Here is a 15,754-nt window from a genome sequence, read left to right as displayed (position 1 = left end):
AAATTAGAAGAGAGAATCCCCGAACATCTTTCGTAGTGTCCACGAAGTCGAGCAAAACTTTCTCATCCGGACTCTAAATCAACTAGTTCCTGTGGCATTGGAAAGCTATTTCAGCTGGCTACAATTTATGTCTAATGGCAAAATTCCAAATTCAGGCCCGAACATAGTCAAAATTGGATTTCAAAACCGATAATGAAAATACGTACTATAGTTTGAGGACATGAATGCGCATCAAGAAACGTGCACAAAAACACTTGCTAGAAGAGATACACACATAAGTAAAAGTACAAAAGCATGCACAAAAGTACTCACGCAAAGTGCATTCGCAAAATGGATCATGATAACACAAACTACAATCCTAGGACATTAATACAAATCGACACACATGCATAAGCACACTCGCTTAAATGGACATGCAACATACTTGTAAAAAAACATGTGCAAAAGTGCATTCGCAACAACGTTCTTAAAATAACGAACTACAATACTAGGACCTTAATAGGCATCAACAAACAACAGCAAAAACACTAGATAAAAAAGATACAATGGAGTGTATTAATAAAACTCTACGTTTACGTGGATTTTTTTTTTAATTAATTTATATTTCTATATTAATTGGTTGATTTGGTATCTTATAGGTACAAATCGAAACTTAGGTGTGCAGGAAGCAAAAATGATCAAAGAGTAAGAAAAGAGTTGCAATTAGGAAAATAAAATCAAATTAGAAGAGAGAATCCCCGTACATGTTTGGAAGTGTCCACGAAGTCGAGCATAACTTTCTCATCCGGACTCCAAATAAACTGGTTGTGGCGGCATTCAAAAGCTATTTCAGCTGGCTACAATTCATGACTAATGGCAAAATTCCATATTCGGACTCGAACATGGTCAAAATTGGATTCCAAAAGCGATCATGAAAATACGTACTATAGTTTGAGGACATGAAGAGCATCAAGATACGTGCACAAAAACACTCGCTAGAAGAGATACGCACATAAGTTAAAGTACAAAAGCATGCAGAAAAGTACTCACGCAAAAGTGGATTCGCAAAAGGATCATGAAAACACAAACTAGAATCCGAGGACATTAATACAAATCAACAAACATGCATAAGTACACTCGCTCAAATGGACATGCACAAATGTACATGTAAAAAAACATGTGCAAAAGTGCATTTGCAACAACTTTCTTAAAAACACGAACTACTATACTATGACTTTAATATGGATCAACAAACAATAGCAAAAACACTAGATAAAAAAGATATAGTGGATTGTAGAAATAAAACTCTACGTTTACGTGGATTTTTTTTCGGATTAATTTATATTTCTATATTTATTGGGGGATTTTCTATCTTATTGGTAAAAATAGAAAATTAGGTGTCCAGGAAGCAAAAATGATCAAAGAGTAAGAAAAGAGTTGCAATTAGGAAAATAAAATCACATTAGAAAAGAGAATCCCCGAACATCTTTGGTAGTGTCCACGAAGTAGAGCATAACTTTCTCATCCGGTCTCCAAATCAACTGGTTCTGGCGGCATTGGAAAGCTATTTTAGGTGGCTACAATTCCTGACTAATGGCAAAATTCCAAATTCGGACTCTAATATGGTCAAAATTGGATTCCAAAAGGGATCATGAAAATACGTACTATAGTTTGAGGACATGAATGCGCATCAAGAAACGTGCACAAAAACACTCACTAGAAGAGATACGCACATAAGTTAAATTACAAAATTATGCAAAAAAGTACTCACGCAAAAGTTGATTCGCAAAAAGGATCATAAAAATACAAACTACAATCCTAGGACATTAATACAAATCAACAAACATGCATAAGCATACTCGCTCAAATGGACATGCACAAACGTACATGTAAAAAAACATGTGCAAAAGTGCATTCGCAACAACGTTCTTAAAAACACGAACTACAATACTAGGACTTTAATATGCATAAACAAAAAACAGCAAAAACACTAGCTAAAAAAGATAAAGTGGAGTATAGAAATAAAACTCTACGTTTACGTTTACGTTTACATGGATTTTTTTTCGGATTAATTTATATTTCTATATTAATTGGTGGATTTGGTATCTTATAGGTACAAATTGAAAATTAGGTGTCCAGGAAGCAAAAATGATCAAAGCGTAAGAAAAGAGTTGCAATTAGAAAAATAAAATCAAATTAGAAGTGAGAATCCCCGAACATCTTTGGTAGTGTCCACGAAGTCGAGCATTACTTTCTCATCTGGACTTCAAATCAACTGGTTCCAGCGGCATTGGAAAGCTATTTCAGCTTGCTACTTGTCTAACGACAAAATTCCAAATTCGGACTCGAACATGGTCAAAATTGGATTCCAAAAGCGATCATGAAAATACGTACTATAGTTTGAGAACATGAATGCGCATCAAGAAAAGTGCACAAAAACACTCGCTAGAAGAGATACGCACATAAGTAAAATTACAAAAGCATGCCCGAAAGTGCTCACGCAAAAGTGGATTCGGAAAAAGGATCATGAAAAGACAAACTACAATCCTAGGACATTAATACAAATCAACAAACAAGCATAAGCATACTGGCTCAAATGGACATGCACAAATGTACATGTAAAAAAACATGCGCAAAAGTTTATTCGCAACAACGTTCTTAAAAACACGAACTACAATACTAGGACTTTAATACGCATCAACAAACAACACCAAAAACACTAGATTAAAAAGATATAGTGGAGTGTAGAAATAAAATTCTACGTTTACGTTAACGTGGATTTTTTTTCGGATTTAATTTATATTTCTATATTAATTGGTGGATTTGGTATCTTATAGGTAAAAGTAGAAAATTCGGTGCCCAGGAAGCAAAAATGATCAAAGAGTAAGAAAAGAGTTGCAATTAGGAAAATAAAATCAAATTAGAAGAGAGAATCCCCGAACATCTTTGGTAGTGTGTACGAAGTCGAGCATAACTTTCTCATCCAGACTCCAAATCAACTGGTTTCGGCAACATTGGAACGCTATTTCAGCTAGCTACAATTCCTGACTAATGGCGAAATTCCAAACTCTGACTCCAACATGGTCAAAATTTGATTCCAAAAGCGATCAAGAAAATACGTACTATAGTTTGAGGTCATGAATGCGCATCAAGAAACGTGCACAAAAACACTCGGTAGAAGAGATACGCACATAAGTTAAAGTACAAAAGCATGCACAAAAGTACTCACGCAAAAGTGGATTCGCAAAAAGGATCATGAAAACACAAACTACAATCCTATGACATTAATACAAATCAACAAACATGCATAAGAATACTGGCTCAAATGGACCTGCACAAACGTACATGTAAAAAAACATGCTTAAATGTGCATTCGCAACAACATTTTTAAAAACACGAACTACAATACTAGGACTTTAATATGCATCAACAAACAACTGCAAAAACACTAGATAAAAAAGATATAGTGGAGTGTAGAAATAAAACTCTACGTTTACGTTTACGTGGATTTTTTTTCGGATTAATTTATATTTCTATATTAATTTGTTGATTTGGTATCTTATAGGTACAAATCGAAAATTAGGTGTTGAGGAAGCAAAAATCATCAAAGAATAAGAATAGAGTTGCAATTAGGAAAATAAAATCAAATTAAAACGGAGAATCCCCGAACATCTTTGGTAGTGTCCACGAAGTCGAGCATAACTTTCTCATCCGAACTCCAAATCAACTGGTTCCGGCGGCATTGGAAAGCTATTTCAGCTGGCTAAAATTCCTGTCTAATGGCAAAATTCCAAATTCGGACTCGAACATGGTTAAAATTGGATTCCAAAAGCGATCATGAAAATACGTACTATAGTCTGAGGTCATGAATACGCATCAAGAAACGTGCACAAAAACACTCGCTAGAAGAGATACGCACATAAGTTAAAGTACAAAAGCATGCACAAAAGTACTCACGCAAAAGTGGATTCGCAAAAAGGATCATGAAAACACAAACTATGTGACACCCATTTTCTAGTTATACTTAATTAGTATTTTAGAATCAGAGTAAGAGTGTCCACATATTACCAAACAACATACACTTAATCGATTTCACAAACTATGCATGCATGACTAGAGATTAAGTTCCGTTTTAGCAAAGTGAGAAAATTTTGGACAGTTTCGATCTATCAATCAAAAAAAATATTAACTCTCTAACCGCTCATGCAAAACACTTGAAATGTTTACCACATGCTCTAATACGAACCTATATAACCTAGTAAAAACAGTTTTTAAATAACTTGAGCCATTTGAAAGGAATAATTAAAATGGTACAACTATACAGTTTGAAAATCTAAAGCAGGTGAGTGACCTTTGAAAAATCTTTATAAATTCCCTACTGTCTCAAAAATCATAAAGTTCTATACTAAAGTACATTAGCAAGTGAGGAGTTTATACCAAGTAGAATAATTCTTTTTGAATGAGAAACACTTCGTATTTTGTTGTAAATACTACAATGACTCTGTTTCAGAGAAGAGTTGGTAAACAATTCGTAATTAATTCATGGCTTATTCAAATAATGCAAACAACCTATCAACGTGAACCTAACAAATAGACCTATGATGCTGTAAAATTTCATGCAATAATGTATACAAGAGATAATTAACACGAATTAGTAAACTACTAGGCAGAACACAACACATAACTAGCCGATGGGCATTTTATAAGGTTTTTAGGAAAACTTGCCCTAAAGTTACATAATTTTTGAGGAATCATCATAACATATATCAAAATAGGTAATCTTAATCCTATGTCACATTACACATTATGCATCAATAGTAAGTTCCTCCAATAGGCGGAAGGGAACGATAATAAACACCTAAAACAATGTCGAATGTCTTTAAAAGCAAAGTGTACAAATAAAACCACATTAGTATATTAAGAGCACCCAAAATCCACCATGCCTCCATATGAACTCTTCTCCCGATCCACGAACTCAACTTCAACCACGATCCTCGGGCTCGAAATCGGGTAATCCTACAAGCAATTCAACACCTATATGAGTCTTTGAGACTCAATGAGAATTCCATAGAATATCAAATAAACTTAGACAAGGAATCATATAATCATACATCTACATACATATACAAGTATACATATACCTCAATCATCATTTCTTTAAGAAAATTTACCGATTTACCTTTACCTTCTCGGTTTACCTCTTAGACCCTTTTCGATTAACCTCTTAGACCTTCATTTCATCATTTCATAAGGAATAAGAGGAGATCCCTTACAAGGGAGTCATTCTTTTACACATACATTCATTCATGTGCTCATACAATGTGTGAGAAAATCATTTTCTTTAGTCGGATATCCTTTGGAAAAATCAAGTAAAACCATAGACAATAAGCCTTCATTTATTTGGAACCCGTTTCATAAGTGGAATCAAACCACACACTCTTCATCTCATTTTTGGGGTACCGGTCCCTCATACCCCGTGCTTATTCGATCTATGCTTTACAAGACTTTCCAATTTTAAAAACGTGCAAGTGAGGTTAGCACATACTTTCATTCATTTCAAGCAATTTGATTAGGTGTGTGAGAAAACATTTTTCGTTCGGATATCCTTTGAAAAATCAAGTAAAACCATAGACAATAAGCCTTCATTTATTTGGAACCCGTTTCATAAGTGGAATCAAACCACACACTCTTCATCTCATTTTTGGGGTACCGGTCCCTCATACCCCGTGCTTATTCGGTCTATGTTTTACAAGATTTTCCAACTTTAAAACCGTGCAAGTGAAGTTAGTATATATTCTTCATTTCACATATTCAAAGTTAGCTTTCACATAAGCACACATATTTCCACATATTTCACAAAGGCACATAGTTTAGTCACAAAATCACAAAAGCAAGTAAGACACATAAAAATTCAAGCAAAGAGCATAGATCACATATAGCAAAACAACTCAAAGCATTCGGTTATTTATAATTACTATCTCCAAGTTATATTAATTAAAGTTCAAGCCCTCTTTCTCAAGAGACTTGAAGTTTTCTTTCAAGTAGCACCAAATTTTCATTTATTTCTTTTTCTTTCCAAAATATTCGGACCATCAACAATTCAATGACACAAAATTCCATTTTTATTAATCTTATTCTCGATTTTTATCTTCTTATATTATCTTATTACTCATAGATCATAAACCATGGATCGTAAGCTTCCTCGACCCGGAGGGAGTACACTTACAACCACGTCGGTCGATATATATATACACATAGAAACATATACTTATATATAGCACATATAGATTATAAATAAACCATGGATCAAGTACTTTCTTCGACCACGCAGGTTTACGAAAACCATGGATCGAAGTTTCCTTAAGGTCACGCAGGTCTAGTATATATATATTTACATATACATAAATAAAAATTAAATTATCATATTATTCTTAGTTCTTCAAGATTATTTCAATTAAAGCTTAGATCATTACATGCATGGATCATCTAACAATAAACAAGCAAAGTAATACAACTTCCCAAATTTTCGGCCATTAAGAACAAAGAAGGAGAAAGAAGAAATAATATTGGTGAAGAATCACTTGTAGCAAGAATATGAAATTCTCACCTTAATCTTCTTAGAAAATATGAAGGAATTGGTGGATTGAATAACCCACTACAAGAACCTTGAAGAAATTATAAAGAAATTAGAAGAAAACATTAGGGAATTTTCAAAATTGAAAGGGAAGAAGAAAAATGAAAGCTTTCTTACACTTCTAGTTGAAGAAACTTCTTTTTGGAAATGAGGAGAGATTTTGAGCTTCCTACACAAATAATTTCGAAAAGGAGGAGAAGAAGAGAGAGAATGATGTTTTCTTAAGAGCTTTAAGATATGGTGGAGAAGATGAAAATTCACTTGGGTGTTGGGTTCTATTTATAGAGTTTTGCAAGCATTTGGGGGTGTTCTTGGAATTTCCTCTTTAGGTGGGTTGAATTGGAGATGGTTCTATGGCTTGATCTTGAGTAAAAATGGAGTCTTGGTGAGGGGATGGTGGTGATGGCCGAATTTAGAGAGAGGAAGGAGAGAGAGAGAGTGGGTTTCAAATGCTTAGGTGGAGAGAGAGAGAGTAAATGGGTCTTGAATTAAAAGGTAAAGTGAAGTACCATTCTCAATGAAAGAAGGTACAAGCCACTTAAGCCTTCAATTCTCCCAATTAATGAGTCTTTCTACATTAAAGAATTGTACACATGGAAAATAAAATCCATGTGTGTCTCCACATGGCCGAAAATTAGAAGAAGAGTGGAGAAAATTTTATTTCTAAGTTTATTCACTCATTTAATTATCTAATATGCATGAATTTATTCTTTTTCTAGAAATTTAGTGTATGCATAAATATATTCCAACTATCCAAATTAAATTCTAGAATGCAATAATCTAATTAAAATATGAAATTTTTCAATTAGTTATTTTTCGTGTGAAATTTTCAAATATTCGATTCTCATAAATCAACTAATCACATAATTTAAGTCACACATAAAGTTCATCAAGAATGCATGTATAACTAGGCTAGCTCATAAAGAAATTATCCTATTAGCACACATAAAAATTCTAAACGTAAAATCTACTTAAGAAAAATAATAAAAATATAAAACGAGTTATCCGAAAGGGTGGGGTGTTACAATCTCCCCCCCTTAAAGAAATTTCGTCCCCGAAATTTGTACCTTTCTTGATTAATTCCGGGTACCGACTCTCAATCTCATCCTCGAGTTCCCACGTCGCCTCGTCCGGAGAGTGGGTTTTCCAAAGAACTTTGATAAGGCGAATTTCTTTATTTCGGAGTTTCCTAACTTTTCGGTCTAGAATTTGGGTGGGTTCTTCAACAAATGTTTGGAGATAAGTCTACGGGTTCGATTTTGAGGACATGGTCGGGGCTAGGAAGGTATTTTCGGAGCATGGATACGTGAAAGACATTGTGTATTCGAGATAGATGTGGTGGTAGGGCAAGGCGATAGGCTTGAGTGCCAATTCGATTGAGAATCTCGAAAGGTCCAATATATCGAGGGCTTAGCTTCCCTCGTTTTCCGAATCGCATAATTCCTTTGAGTGGAGCGACTTTTAGAAATACGTGGTCGCCAACATTGAATTCCAAGTCTCGTCTCCTTTTATTTGCGTATTTTTGTTGGCGATCTTGGGCCGACTTCATTTTCTCCCGGATGTGTTTGATTATGTCGACGGTGTGTTGGACTAGTTCGGGGCCCAATAATTTTCGCTCGCCGACTTCGTCCCAATGGATTGGAGATCGGCACTTTCTTTCGTACAATGCTTCGTATGGCGCCATTTCGATCGACGATTGGTAACTATTATTGTACGAGAATTCGATGAGCGGTAGCCGGCTTTCCCAATTGCCACCAAAATCCATTATGCATGCTCGGAGCATATCTTCGAGAGTTTTAATCGTTCTCTCGGATTGACCGTCGGTTTGGGGATGGTATGCCGTACTAAAGGCTAGACGGGTCCCCATTGCTTCGTGTAAGCTCTTCCAAAATTTTGAAGTGAATCGGGGGTCTCGATCGCAAATAATTGATATAGGAATCCCATGGAGCCGGACAATTTCTCGGATGTAAAGTTCGGCTAGCTTTTCGAGACTAAAGGTAGTCTTGACCGGTAGAAAGTGAGCGGATTTGGTTAGGCGATCAACTATCACCCATATTGAGTCGGAACCTTTTTGAGTTTTTGGAAATCCTTGAACGAAATCCATGGTTACCCTTTCCCACTTCCATTCGGGTATGAGGTTGGGTTGAAGAAGTCCGCCGGGCCGTTGGTGTTCCGTCTTAACTTGTTGACAAACTAGGCATTCCGACACGAACTTGGCTATGTCTTTCTTCATTCCGGGCCACCAATATAATTTCTTCACGTCTTGGTACATTTTTGTTTCGCCCGGGTGGCAAGAGTAGGGGGTTTTGTGAGCTTCGCCGAGAATTAATTCTTTTATCTCTTTGTTTGCCGGAACGCAAATTCTTCCTTGGAATTTTAAGACTTCGCCGTCGGAGATCGAGAAATTGGGATTTCGACCGGTTGATAAGCTTTCTCGGATTTTTAGAAGTTGATCATCAAGGAGTTGGGCGGATTTGATAGTCGACTTGAGCGGCGGTTCAATGATCAAAGCGCACATGGACTTCCGGCTAAGAGCATCGGCCACGACATTAGCTTTACCGGGGTGGTAAAGTATTTCGCAATCGTAATCTTTGACCAATTCGAGCCATCGTCTTTGTCTCATGTTAAGTTCTTTTTGGGTGAAGAAGTACTTTAGGCTTTTGTGGTCGGTGAAGATCGAACATTTCTCTCCGTAGAGATAGTGCCTCCAAATTTTGAGGGCGAAAACAACGGCGGCAAGTTCCAAGTCGTGCGTCGGGTAATTCTTCTCGTAATCTTTCAATTGACGAGAGGCATAGGCAATTACGTTCCCATTTTGCATCAAGACGGCTCCAAGTCCATGCTTGGAAGCATCGCTATAGACTACGTAGTTTCCGGTTTTGTCGGGTAAGACGAGAATTGGGGCGGAAGTTAATCGATTCTTGAGCTCTTGGAAGCTAGACTCACATTCGGCGGTCCATTGGTACTTGGTCTCCTTTCGGGTCAATCGAGTGAGTGGAGAAGCGATTTTGGAGAAGTTCGGAACGAATCGTCGATAGTAACCCGCGAGACCGAGGAAGCTTCGGATTTCTCCAACATTTCGGGGAGTCGGCCAATTGCAAACGGCTTCGATCTTGCTTGGATCTACCGATATTCCTTCTTTCGAGATCACGTGCCCAAGGAAGTGGACTTGGCGTAACCAAAATTCACATTTGGAGAATTTTGCGTAAAGTTTGTTTTCTCGGAGGGTTTGGAGCACGATTCTCAAATGTTCTTCGTGTTCTTCATCATTTCGGGAGTAGATTAAGATGTCGTCGATGAAGACGATTACAAATTGGTCGAGGTACTTCCGGAAGATTCGGTTCATTAGATCCATGAAAGCGGCCGGGGCGTTGGTTAGACCGAATGGCATTACTACAAACTCGTAATGGCCGTAACGAGTTCGGAAAGCGGATTTTGGGATGTCTTCTTTCTTGATTTTCAATTGGTGATAGCCGGAACGGAGATCGATCTTTGAGTACACCGTGGAACCTTGGAGTTGGTCGAAAAGGTCGTCGATTCTCGGTAGAGGATATTTATTCTTGATCGTGACTTTGTTAAGTTCTCGGTAGTCGATACATAGGCGGAGGGTTCCATCTTTCTTTTTGACGAAGAGGACGGGTGCGCCCCAAGGAGAGAAGCTAGGGCGGACAAACTTCTTATCGATAAGTTCTTGAATTTGGTCTTTGAGTTCTTTAAGTTCTAGCGGAGCCATGCGGTAGGGTGCTTTGGAAATAGGAGTTGCACCGGGAATTAAGTTGATCTCGAATTCAATTTCACGATCGGGTGGAAGACCGGGTAGATCTTCGGGAAAGACATCGGGAAAATCACAAACGGTTGGTACTTGGGATGGCTCGGGTTTATTTTCGTCGGAGATTTCGACTATGTCGACCAAATGACAACAATGCCCCTTTCGGGCGAGCTTAAGTGTTTTGACGGCGGAGAGGATTTGGAGTGAAGGTGAGTAAGACCCTTGGAATTCCACTGTTTGGCCGTGGGGTAAAGAAAGATAGACGGTTTTGGTCACACAATTAATTTGGGCTTTAAATTTGGACAACCAATCCATTCCGAGAATTACTTCGAAATGGTCTATAGGGAGAATTATGAGGTCGGAATTGAGTGGCTTCTTTTGGATTTGGATTGGGCAATCTTTGAAAAAGAGGTCGGATTCTAAATCATTGCCGGACGGTAAGCGAATTGTGAATAATTCACTAGATGTGGTAGGGGTTATTGGGAATTTGGCGGCAAGGGTACTCGAGACAAATGAGTGAGTCGATTCGGAATCAACTAGAGCATAAACGAGATTGTTACAAACGTAAATTGTACCTGCTATCATCGAAGGGTCGGCTTCGGCTTCATCTTTGGTCATTGCGAACACTCGACCGGGAGCTCGGTTTTGCGGTGGGGGTTGTGGGCAATCCCTTATCAAGTGCCCTGGTTTTCCACAGCGATAACAATTGTTGGTGCCTTGAACGCAGGGTCCAAAGTGAGGTTTCCGACATTTTGGGCAAATCGGTCGGGCTGGTGGTGTAGCATGGTTTTGAATCATTGGACGTTTTCCCTTGTTTTGGCTCGGTCCGGGGTGGGGCCTCTTCCATTTGTGAGTATTGGCGGGTGGAACAGATCGAGATTGACGGATCTCTTGCTCGGCTTGGTCTGCTTCGAGTGCTTTGTTGACTATTTTTCGAAAAGTCGTTACGGAAGACATGCGGACATCTCGTTGAATCACCGGGTTGAGGCCTCTAAGGAAATGGTTGGCCTTTTCGTCAGCGTCTCGGGATATGAATGGGGCGTAGAGACATCCTTGTTCGAATCGCCTTACGTACTCGGCTACGGACAAGTTGCCTTGCTTTAGCTCAAGAAATTCCTTTAGCTTCTGAGCTCGGAGGTTTTTGGAAAAGTACTTTTCGAAGAATAAGATTTTGAAAGCGCTCCAAGTAGTGTTCGTTAGGTCGATTCCTTCTTTGGTACTTTCCCACCAATGACGGGCTTCGTTCTTCAGTAGGAAAAGAGAACAATGGATTCGATCTCGGTCGGACATTTCCATGTAGTCGAAAATGACTTCGAGGGATTTGATCCATTCTTCAGCTATGGTTGGATCGGGGCCTCCATGGAATTCGGCGGGGTGCATTCGTAGAAACCTTTCGTAAATGGCTTGGGGTGTGGTATTTTGAGTTGGTGGAGGTGGAGGGTTCTGGTTTTGGAGGTTAACAAGGCGTTGGATTTGTTCATTTTGTTCTCGGACGAGGGCGGTGAGGTCTTGTATGGTGCGAGATTGATCGTTCGGACCGTTAGCGGCGTTTTGAGCTCGAGTTTGTGCTCCCGACATTTTAGCACTTTAAACAAATAAACACTTCTCATTAGTTAAGAAATGTGCACATATAAACACATACCTGCCCGAGTTCTTAGTTGATGTCGTCATTCGAGGATTTCGGAGATCTTTAAGTTCATATGGAGATTTTCCGGGGATCGTTGCTCTGATACGACGTATGTGTGACACCCATTTTCTAGTTATACTTAATTAGTATTTTAGAATATGATAGCGGAAGACTTTGAAATATATAAATCGGGAATAGAAAATTCCGACAAAATTTTTCTTTTAGAATCAGAGTAAGAGTGTCCACATATTACCAAACAACATACACTTAATCGATTTCACAAACTATGCATGCATGACTAGAGATTAAGTTCCGTTTTAGCAAAGTGAGAGAATTTTGGACAGTTTCGATCTATCAATCAAAAATAATAATAACTCTCTAACCGCTCATGCAAAACACTTGAAATTTTTACCACATGCTCTAATAAGGACCTAGATAACCTAGTACAAACAGTTTTTAAATAACGTGAGCCATTTGAAAGGAATAATTAAAATGGTACAACTATACAGTTTGAAAATCTAAAGCAGGTGAGTGACCTTTGAAAAATATTTATAAATTCCCTACTGTCTCAAAAATCATAAAATTCTATACTAAAGTACATTAGCAAGTTAGGAGTTTATACCAAGTGGAATAAATCTTTTTTAGTGAGACACACTTCGTATTTTGTTGTAAATACTACAATGACTCTGTTTCAGAGAAGAGTTGGTAAACAATTCGTAATTCATTCATGGCTTATTCAAATAATGCAAACAACCTATCAACGTGAACCTAACAAATAGACCTATGATGCTGTAAAATTTCATGCAATAATGTATACAAGAGATAATTAACACGAATTAGTAAACTACTAGGCAGAACACAACACATAACTAGCCGATGGGCATTTTATAAGGTTTTTAGGAAAACTTGCCCTAAAGTTACATAAGTTTTTGAGGAATCATCATAACATATATCAAAATAGGTAATCTTAATCCTATGTCACATTACACATTATGCATCAATAGTAAGTTCCTCCAATAGGCGGAAGGGAACGATAATAAACACCTAAAACGGTGTCGAATGTCTTTAAAAGCAAAGTGTACAAATAAAACCACATTAGTATATTAAGAGCACCCAAAATCCACCATGCCTCCATATGAACTCTTCTCCCGATCCACGAACTCAACTTCAACCACGATCCTCGGGCTCGAAATCGGGTAATCCTACAAGCAATTCAACACCTATATGAGTCTTTGAGACTCAATGAGAATTCCATAGAATATCAAATAAACTTAGACAAGGAATCATATAATCATACATCTACATACATATACAAGTATACATATACCTCAATCATCATTTCTTTAAGAAAATTTACCGATTTACCTTTACCTTCTCGGTTTACCTCTTAGACCCTTTTCGATTTACCTCTTAGACCTTCATTTCATCATTTCATAAGGAATAAGAGGAGATCCCTTACAAGGGAGTCATTCTTTTACACATACATTCATTCATGTGCTCATACAATGTGTGAGAAAATCAAGTAGAACCATAGACAATAAGCCTTCATTTATTTGGAACCCGTTTCATAAGTGGAATCAAACCACACACTCTTTATCTCATTTTTGGGGTACCGGTCCCTCATACCCCGTGCTTATTCGATCTATGCTTTACAAGACTTTCCAATTTTAAAAACGTGCAAGTGAGGTTAGCACATACTTTCATTCATTTCAAGCAATTTGATTAGGTGTGTGAGAAAACTTTTTTCGTTCGGATATCCTTTGAAAAATCAAGTAAAACCATAGACAATAAGCCTTCATTTATTTGGAACCCGTTTCATAAGTGGAATCAAACCACACACTCTTCATCTCATTTTTGGGGTACCGGTCCCTCATACCCCGTGCTTATTCGATCTATGTTTTACAAGATTTTCCAACTTTAAAACCGTGCAAGTGAAGTTAGTATATATTCTTCATTTCACATATTCAAAGTTAGCTTTCACATAAGCACACATATTTCCACATATTTCACAAAGGCACATAGTTTAGTCACAAAATCACAAAAGCAAGTAAGACACATAAAAATTCAAGCAAAGAGCATAGATCACATATAGCAAAACAACTCAAAGCATTCGGTTATTTATAATTACTATCTCCAAGTTTTATTAATTAAAGTTCAAGCCCACTTTCTCAAGAGACTTGAAGTTTTCTTTCAAGTAGCACCAAATTTTCATTTATTTATTTTTCTTTCCAAAATATTCGGACCATCAACAATTCAATGACACAAAATTCCATTTTTATTAATCTTGTTCTCAATTTTTATCTTCGTATATTATCTTATTACTCATAGATCATAAACCATGGATCGTAAGCTTCATCGACCCGAAGGGAGTACACTTACAACCACGTAGGTCGATATATATATACACATAGAAACATATACTTATATATAGCACATATAGATTATAAATAAACCATGGATCAAGTACTTTCTTCGACCACGCAGGTTTACGAAAACCATGGATCGAAGTTTCCTTAAGGTCACGCAGGTCTAGTATATATATATTTACATATACATAAATAAAAATTAAATTATCATATTATTCTAAGTTCTTCAAGATTATTTCAATTAAAGCTTAGATCATTACATGCATGGATCATCTAACAATAAACAAGCAAAGTAATACAACTTCCCAAATTTTCGGCCATTAAGAACAAAGAAGGAGAAAGAAGAAATAATATTGGTGAAGAATCACTTGTAGCAAGAATATGAAATTCTCACCTTAATCTTCTTAGAAATTATGAAGGAATTGGTGGATTGAATAACCCACTACAAGAACCTTGAAGAAATTATAAAGAAATTAGAAGAAAACATTAGGGAATTTTCGAAATTGAAAGGGAAGAAGAAAACTGAAAGCTTTCTTACACTTCTAGTTGAAGAAACTTTTTTTTGGAAATGAGGAGAGATTTTGAGCTTCCTACACAAATAATTTCGAAATGGAGGAGAAGAAGAGAGAGAATGATGTTTTCTTAAGAGCTTTAAGATATGGTGGAGAAGATGAAAATTCACTTGGGTGTTGGGTTCTATTTATAGAGTTTTGCAAGCATTTGGGGGTGTTCTTGGAATTTCCTCTTTAGGTGGGTTGAATTGGAGATGGTTCTATGGCTTGAGCTTGAGTAAAAATGGAGTCTTGGTGAGGGGATGGTGGTGATGGCCGAATTTAGAGAGAGGAAGGAGAGAGAGAGAGTGGGTTTCAAATGCTTAGGTGGAGAGAGAGAGTAAATGGGTCTTGAATTAAAAGGTAAAGTGAAGTACCATTCTCAATGAAGAAGGTACAAGCCACTTAAGCCTTCAATTCTCCCAATTAATGAGTCTTTCTACATTAAAGAATTGTACACATGGAAAATAAAATCCATGTGTGTCTCCACATGGCCGAAAATTACAAGAAGAGTGGAGAAAATTTTATTTCTAAGTTTATTCACTCATTTAATTATCTAATATGCATGAATTTATTCTTTTTCTAGAAATTTAGTGTATGCATAAATATATTCCAACTATCCAAATTAAATTCTAGAATGCAATAATCTAATTAAAATATGAAATTTTTCAATTAGTTATTTTTCGTGTGAAATTTTCAAATATTCGATTCTCATAAATCAACTAATCACATAATTTAAGTCACACATAAAGTTCATCAAGAATGCATGTATAACTAGGCTAGCTCATAAAGAAATTATCCTATTAGCACACATAAAAATTCTAAACG

The 15,754-nt window shown here is 36.9% G+C and overlaps 1 protein-coding gene and 1 long non-coding RNA gene across 3 annotated transcripts; both read right to left on the bottom strand.

Moving 5' to 3' along the window:
- Positions 1-4,740: 4,740 nt before the first annotated feature.
- LOC148768506 (uncharacterized) lies at positions 4,741-12,421 on the bottom strand. 2 transcript variants are annotated; one of them, XR_016033120.1, is made up of 3 exons: positions 6,731-7,094; positions 6,587-6,634; positions 4,741-4,995 (listed from the first exon to the last, which is right to left on the bottom strand). XR_016033120.1 is itself a non-coding variant. In XM_088821904.1 (2 exons), exons 1-2 carry the CDS (start codon positions 11,958-11,960, stop codon positions 4,961-4,963), a joined length of 1,038 nt encoding a protein of 345 aa, XP_088678030.1. In that variant the 5' UTR covers positions 11,961-12,421; the 3' UTR covers positions 4,741-4,960. The 2 variants fall into 2 exon arrangements, 1 of the variants encoding a protein (XP_088678030.1); XM_088821904.1 differs by lacking the exons at positions 6,587-6,634; positions 6,731-7,094 and adding an exon at positions 10,958-12,421.
- Positions 12,422-12,935: 514 nt separating this feature from the next.
- Positions 12,936-15,180, bottom strand: LOC148768505 (uncharacterized). Its single transcript, XR_016033119.1, has 3 exons — positions 14,914-15,180; positions 14,770-14,817; positions 12,936-13,211 (listed from the first exon to the last, which is right to left on the bottom strand). It is a non-coding gene; the product is annotated as an uncharacterized LOC148768505 (long non-coding RNA).
- Positions 15,181-15,754: the final 574 nt, after the last annotated feature.

The sequence above is a fragment of the Erythranthe guttata genome, chromosome 8 (genome assembly GCF_056151865.1).
Source record: "Erythranthe guttata isolate IM_541 chromosome 8, IM_541, whole genome shotgun sequence".
Lineage (NCBI taxonomy): Eukaryota > Viridiplantae > Streptophyta > Magnoliopsida > Lamiales > Phrymaceae > Erythranthe > Erythranthe guttata.
The sequence above is the reverse complement of the archived record's forward strand: the minus strand, read 5'-3'. Positions and strand labels throughout refer to the sequence as shown.

Coding starts and splice junctions, on each gene's coding strand:
- LOC148768506 (XM_088821904.1), bottom strand. CDS start 11,960: ATGTCGGGAGCACAAACTCGAGCTCAAAACGCCGCTAACGGTCCGAAC. Junction 4,996..10,957: donor CGACCCTTCGATGATAGCAG/GTACAATTTACG, acceptor AATTGCTTGTAG/GATTACCCGATTTCGAGCCC.